A 7,837-nucleotide genomic window follows, 5' to 3' on the forward strand; every position below is an offset into this window, starting at 1 on the left:
CACTGTAACCTCTCTCTTGTCTTTTTCTTTCCTCTCCCCCAGGTGTGTCCTCTCAGAGCAGCTCTCCTGCCTCCAGCACCCCCAACTCCCCTGCCGCCTCCCAGCACATGCGCCCCAGCTCCCTGCACGGCCTCTCCCCCAAGCTCCACCGCCAGTACCGCTCGGCCCGCTGCAAGTCCGCCGGCAACATCCCCCTCTCCCCCTTAGCCCACACACCATCCCCCACCCAGTCCTCCCCTCCCCCACTCCCGGGCCACACCATTGGTAGCTCCAACACCACCCAGACCTTCCCTGCCGGGGCAAAGCTCCACTCATCACCACCCGTGGTCCGCCCCAGGCCCAAGTCCGCCGAGCCGCCCCGTTCCCCACTCCTCAAGAGGGTCCAGTCGGCAGAGAAGCTCACCTCGCCGCTATCTCATTCCCAGTCATCGAGTGGTGGGGTGGGAGGGCCTCTGAGGAAGCACAGCCTGGAGGTATTGTGAATGTGGCGGTCTGAGATGTGTATTAGAGGTGTGACACATGGGTAACGTGTGCTATGTGTGTATTATGAATGTGTCCAGTTTGTAATGTATTTTCATCTCATTTATTAGTTTAAGTATACATGGGGAAGACATTTAAATACAGTTAAAACAACACATTGGGAATTTAAAGAACTTGAGTATTTTTAGTAGACCTACTGTATACAGCATCACTATGTGTCTAAGACAATTTCCCCCTAAATAAAACTTTATCCTATCCTATCCTAGGTCCAGCACTCTGACTTGTACCGCAAGGACCAGTTCCACTGTTGCGAGCTGGGGCTCCAGAGTTTGTTGGAGACGGAAGGGGAGAATCTACCACCTCTGAACCCCCCACTGCTGCCCTCCGCCCCAGGCTCCCAGGGTTCATCTACAGGGGCAACTACCACGACACCAGAGACGGGGGTGCTCAAGCCGATGAGGAAGTTAGGGAGGCAAGAGTCACCGCTGAGTAGGGATACACTGCTGGCTGGTAGGGAGAGGGAAAGAGAGAGAGAGAGGAAGAGAGAGAGAGAAAGATCGAGGGAGAGGGTGGGAGAGATCATTATGGCTTATAGCAACAGGACAACAACCGTCCCAGAGAGGTCACCTAACCGAGGAGGAGGAGCCACAACAGATAATCACCAATCATTAGTTAGAAAACCCTCAACCAGTGAGCATACCTTTAGCCCTCAGAGTAGCCCCACCTACAGAGCCCAATCCAGCCAATCGCCAAATCTGGATTCCATCAAAACTACAAGTCCCATTACTCCCACTGGGTCACCAGGTATCTTTAGGGGCCACCCAGAAGGAGCAGAGAAGAGCCAGCGTCAGACAAACATGTCTATCAAGCAACAGAGCCTCCGAACGGCCGTGAGTACAAGCCCTCTCAGCCAAGACTCCCAGGAGAATTACGGAGAGGACAGAACGGAACCAAAGCTAAATGGAGACACCAAGGTGTGTCCTCCTCCCAGGCCCAGCATGCCCTGTGGGGGCCCTCTAGGGAGAGGCACTAGTCCAGACAGAGGCATGGGTATGGGTGGATCATCAATAACGTCAGGGTCTACAGGTATGTTCAAGGCTAGTAGTAAACCATCAGGAATAGTAGGAGAGAGCCTGAGAAAGAATGGAGCCGAGAACAATGGCTCTCCAAGAACTTCAGAACTGGGGTTGAGAAGCCCCAAAAGCCCCAAACCTCCAGCCAGGGCCCTGGCTCCAGCTGTCCCACCCCACGGACAACCCCTCTCCCTGGGCAAGGTGAGGCAGGGCCTGGGGCCTGTCAACTGCTACCGAGGGACCCTGGACTGGGAGGATAAATGTCGGCTGGAGGTAGTGGAAGAACACTCTCCATCCCCTTCCCCCTCCCCCACAGGCGTCACCCCCTCGCTTTGCGCACCCTCCTTCTGTCCAGGCAGGTCCAGGCCTGTTTCCCCCGGCGACAAGACCAGCTTTGTCACCCAGCTGACCAGTGCCGCTAAATTAGTCCTGGGGCCTATAAAGGGGTCAATGGTGTCCCAGTCCCAGGAGGGGCCCAAGGGGAAGGAGCTGAAAGACATGCCCAAGCCGGGTGAGGAGAAGCAAGGTGCCTCGGCAGGAAAGTCTGAGGCTTCGTCCGGACTCGGAGTCCGGATGGTTGGCGGTGGCACCACAGTGGCCCAAAGTCCAGCTAACTCTGTTCCTCAGTCTGATAAGGCGAACACAGGTAGCCACCCCCCCAAATTGTAACCCTTCTATCTGAAAGGAGTTTAGAGAGGAGGGCATTGAGAAATGAGATGCCTTTTCAGATTTCTAGAACAATTCCACAATGTCAAGCACTTAAGACGACATTCCAGTTCTAGAAAAGCATATCAACATGGTATTGACTTATCTGTAACCATGAGTGAGCAGAACTATTGTAAAGGTGCTGTTACGGCCATTTTCTATTATACAGTTAGTATATATTAAGACAACGCTCCACTTTATGAACTATTAGATATCTATAACAGATCTGTATGTATGTATGTGAAATGAATGCATGTCATGTGGTACATTTTGTGTGTTTCTAGAATAAAAATGAGTGAAAAGTGCTTTTACTGATCAAAACATGCTGAATACTGTGAAACACCAAATCCAGTTACTTACTCGTTTTTTCTATCTCGACTAAACGACCAGTCACTTCTGTTTCTGTAATTCACTCAAATAAACGTAATCACAAGCAGAGGGTATGCTGAGGCACAATCTAGTCATTACAACCTTGACAGCAACAACAACAAAACACAAAATCCAATCGGCCACTGTAGATTTGTCTTCGGAAAGTAAATGACAAAATTACTACTGTAAAAGACAATGACGCAGCCACTAGATTTTATCTTTAGAAAGACACTCGACTGAGCCACACAGGACCAATGACTACTGTAGTTTTCTGTTACTACTGTAAGGCCGCCCATGACAAAGAATTATGGTCCAACACTACACTCACTGAAGTCCTCAGTTGATTAGCATAGCCAGATTAGCATAGCATGCTGTCAGTGAATGTCTGTAAGTGAAGGATGAAGTGAAACAACCTTGAGTTAGTTCTGGGTGAATCTTGAAGGCTATGGCACATTTGTGTGCCATGGATTGCGTCCGAAATGGCATCCTATTCCCTATAAAGTGGACTACTTTTGATCAGAGCCCCTGTGGTAGTGCACTATATAGGGAATAGGGTGCATTTGGTGCCTTGGTAAAGAAGAGTAAAGCTCCTCTGACAGTTCTGAAGCTCAGAGCGCTTATCTCTACAGAACAGGACTACTACTGCAGCCCACACACACACACACACACACTGGTGTAAGCGGAGTTGATATTCATGGATTTAAATCCCATACCCCTGTGGTGGATGATTTGGGCTGTGTGCGTGTGTGCATACCCCAATGTGTGTGTGTTTCAGGGATGGGTTCAGTAAGCCAGAAACTATATAGAAACGAACAGAATCCAAACTTGAATAACATTGATGAACTAGAATAATTGTATTTTGTTGTGAATAAAATGATCTGTTACTTGATCCTGACTGCACAGCTACGGTAAGGAGATTACTGTAAATATCTGTAAAGACTATGGCTCTACTATTCGTACGTTCTAATTGTCACTCATCATGTTTTGTTTTGAACCAAAAAGGTGAAGAAGAAAAAGCAGGTGTAAATGGATGTAGCATATTTAATAGATGTAAAATGCATATTAAGGGCTTTATGGATGGATAAGGTTTTTCATTCTTTGATGTCAAATGTTCCCTTGCTGTTGCTGTTATCGTTTATCCATCTGTTTTTCTATTAACCTTATTTTCATATTGGATTCCTTCCTAATTCTGGTGTCAGGTATCTGAGAGTTTAACTGTCTGTTTTTAGCCTGGGTGCCAGTCTGTTTCTTGCCAACTCTGTATGGAATTGTCATGTCAAACAATGGCAATGGAGTAGACAAAATCACAAACAGATCTGGGACCAGGCTAGTCTGTGTTGTGAAATAATAATATGACTATGTTTCACTCACCACAGTGGGATTCACTGTAAGTTGAGCACTACAACTGTATGTGTGTTATGATAATACACTGTGCATTATTTCAATGGTGAAATTATGATGATCTCTCTCTCTCTCTCTCTCTCTCTCTCTCTCTCATGTATCTTCTCTATCAAACATGTAACACCCATAATCTTTATGCGAATGATTGGCAAATGTTTGTTAGTGGGTGAAGAATATCAGATGTTGGAATTAGTCTGGTAGAATATGCAAGCTTTTATGTACTACATTACTTGGCTACTTTTCAGACGACTTTCTGACTGCAGCCTATAACTTGGATCATACCGCCCCCTTATGGTGTGTATATATACAGTACCAATCAAATGTTTGGACACACCTACACGTTCCAGGATTTTTCTTTATTTTTACTATTTACTACATTGTAGAATAATAGTGAAGACACCAAAACGATGAAATAACACATATGGAATCATGTAGTAGCCAAAAAAGTGTTAAATAAGTCCAAATATATTTTATATTTGAGATTCTTCAAAGTAACCACCTTGATGACAGCTTTGCACTCTCTTGGTATTCTCTCAACCAGCATCATGAGGTAGTCACCTGGAATGCATATGAATTAAGAGGTGTGCCTTGTTAAAAGTTAATTTGTGGAATTTCTTTCCTTCTTAATGCGTTTGAGCCAATCAGTTGTGTTGTGACATGGTAGGGGTGGTATACAGAAGATAGCCCTATTTGGTAAAATACCACTTACATATTATGGCAAGAACAGATCAAATAAGCAAAGAGAAATGACAGTCCAACATTACTTTAAGACATGAAGGTCAGTCAATCCTAAAAATGTCAAGAACTTTGACAGTTTCTTCAAGTGCAGTCGCAAAAAACATCAAGCGCTATGATAAAACTGGCTCTCGTGAGGACTGCCATAGGAAAGGAAGACCCAGAGTTACCTCTGCTGCAGAGAATAAGTTCATTAGAGTTAACTGCACCTCAGAAATTGCTTCTCAACATCAACTGTTCAGAGGAGACTTTGTGAATCAGGCCTTCATGGTCGAATTCCTGCAAAGAAACCACTACCAAAATACATCAATAAGAAGAAGAGACTTGCTTGGGCTAGGAAACACGGGCAGTGGACATTAGGACCGGTGGAAATATGTCCATTGGTGTGATGAGTCCAAATTTGGGATTTTTTGGTTCCAACCACCGTGTCTTTGTGAGATGCAGAGTAGGCAAATGGAGGATCAACGCATGTGTGGTTCCCACCATGGAGGAGGAGGTGTGATGGTGTGGGGGTGCTTTGCTGGTGACACTGTCAATGATTTCTTTAGAATTCAAGGCACATGTAACCAGCATAGCTACCACAGCATTTTGTAGCGATACGCCATCTAATCTGGTTTGCACTTAGTGGGATTATCATTTGTTTTTCAACAGAACAATGACCCAACACACCTACAGGCTGTATAAGGGCTATTTGACCTGGCCTCCACAATCACCCTACCTCAACCTGGCCTCCACAATCACCCTACCACAATCACCCTACCTCAACCCAATTAAGATGGTTTGAAATTAGTTGGACTGCAGAGTAAAGGAAAATCAGCCAACAAGTGCTCAGCATATGTGGGAACTCCTTCAAGACTGTTGGAAAAGCATTCCAGGTGAAGCTGGTTGAGAGAATCAAGGCAAAGGGTGGCTACTTTGAAGAATCTTAAATATAAAATATATTTTGATTTGTTTAATAATTTTTTGGTTACTACATGATTCCATATGTGTTATTTCATAGTTTTGATGTCTCCACTATTATTCTACAGTGTAGAAAATAGTAAAAGAAAGAAAATCCCTGGAATGAGTAGATGTGTCCAAACTTTTCACTGGTACTGTATATATATAAAACATTGTTCCATATCATAATCATAATGCCATGTAATTTAACATAGTTTATTCAAAATAAATATCTCATTTTATACTATTATGGAGTTTATTATCATCATATCTGAGAGCTACATATTGTTGTAATGACAGGTCAAGGTACTTAATATAGCAAGATATATTTTAGGGATGCTGTTGTAATGAAGAGGCCTAGGGCTGTGGCCTATTCAGACTTGAGATAAGAACACTTAAGTTGGACTTAAGTCAAGACATGTGGACTTAAATCGAGGTTTTATTGACTTAAATCCATGTTAACTACTTATCTCAAGTCTAAATTTGGCCCCTACTGAATATACAGTTGTCTCTTGTTTTGGTAGATAACTGGAATGTTTGCAGTAGTTTACAATATATTCTTATTGTTATATGAATCATTCCACTTGTTGTTATTCTCTAACTGTTCAGAGATGGGTGGCTCTTTAGCGTTATTCTGTGACTGTTAGTTCTACCTTCAAATATAAAGGGAACCAGATAACATTTTGTCAAATTTCCCATGTTATCAACCTGATCACTAAGGTGGTGTTTATTGTATTATAATCATTGAAACATCAGGAGTAGATAAGTTAGTCAAAACTGGTCTGTGAAGAGAAAATACATGCACATTTTGAATAATAAACTCTCTCATTATTTGTATGTGAGGGTTTTTGCAGGCATATTTTACTCAAAACTTTGCATGGAGGAATTCCGTGGTATATGGAGATCTGTTTTATATGTTAACGATGGCAGAAAATGCACATCCTAATCATGATTATGATGAATTGTTTGAAATGCACTTTATATTTTCAAGCGTTTTTTTCTTCATTTCTAAGTGTTTGTTTTGGTCTGTATTGCTACAGTTATGTATTATCTGGGCGAAAATAAAATCTAAACTGTACTTAAACAAATATACAATTATATTTATTCACAATGGCCACCAACGATTAATATGTCTCATTCACCTCATTTGAAAATGTTATGTAGATAAAGGGAAAGTATGATGACATTATACCTTTCTCTTGTTGTTTGTCATTTCGGTGTTTCTTATTTACATTGAACATGGTGGTCCGTTACCTAGCAGATGCTCTTATCAAGAGTTACTTACAGACAGTATAGTCAACTAAGGTAGATACAGCAATCACATATTACAGTCATTGCGGGTATTTCTTCAATAAACCAGATATCAGCTAAATCAGTGCTAGTAAGAAAGGACAAAAGGGAGTTAGTGCCAGAAAGACAAGTACAACAGTCTAATACTAGACATGTGAAGGGAAGAACGTGTAATACAATTCAGAGAATTTATCCAAACTTGAACTTCTGCCACCATCATTTTCTTGTGCATACGGATAATAAATACAGGCTCATAACGTCAGCCTATGATCTGCACAACCTGGCTCCAGATGGCCAATGTTCAACAGCAAAAGGATACATAAACATATTTATATTCTACAACCTTTGTTTTCCACATTTATTAAAATTACTTAAGTCTAGTGTAACCTAATGTGCATTCATAACTACATTATGTCCATCCATAAAAATATATATAATTATATGCAGATCAACTAGGCTAAATGTAGTAAACTAGACAACAGAGACCTTTGGTATTAGTAGTAGTGGTTAATCATAATAAAATGCATGAACTAATTTCATTCACAATTTTACCGGTACCTATCTGTAGCCAACACCCCATGGACGTCAGATGCTTTACATAATGTCAGTGTAAAATATTACCCTATGAAACGCGCACTATGCCTTTTAAAAAATATATATATATATTTTGATATAATAAATCATTCATTTTTATTACAAATTATACAGTACATCGAGAAACAGTAAACACAGAATTGTTGTATTACATAACAGATGACAGAAAAAGTGTCTACATTTGTCTCACTGCCCCCACTCTCTGATCATCGGTACTCTCTCTGATCACACTGATCGATCTTTTATCTCTC

At 42.2% G+C, this 7,837-nt stretch overlaps 1 protein-coding gene across 2 annotated transcripts in view; it reads left to right on the forward strand.

Annotated features, from left to right (window-relative positions):
- LOC110513219 (microtubule-associated serine/threonine-protein kinase 1) overlaps positions 1-6,787 on the forward strand; it is a 79,297-nt gene extending 72,510 nt beyond the window's left edge. For both annotated transcript variants that reach the window (XM_090195641.1, XM_090195642.1), the window contains 2 exons: positions 43-473; positions 747-6,787. In XM_090195641.1, coding sequence (XP_090051767.1) covers positions 43-473; positions 747-2,222 — 1,907 coding nt within the window. In that variant the 3' untranslated portion in view covers positions 2,223-6,787. The remainder of the gene's footprint in view (positions 1-42; positions 474-746) is intronic.
- The last annotated feature ends 1,050 nt before the right edge of the window (positions 6,788-7,837 follow it).

This window comes from Oncorhynchus mykiss, chromosome 13 (assembly GCF_057628025.1).
Source record: "Oncorhynchus mykiss isolate SJ-2025 chromosome 13, ASM5762802v1, whole genome shotgun sequence".
NCBI classification, from domain to species: Eukaryota; Metazoa; Chordata; class Actinopteri; order Salmoniformes; family Salmonidae; genus Oncorhynchus; species Oncorhynchus mykiss.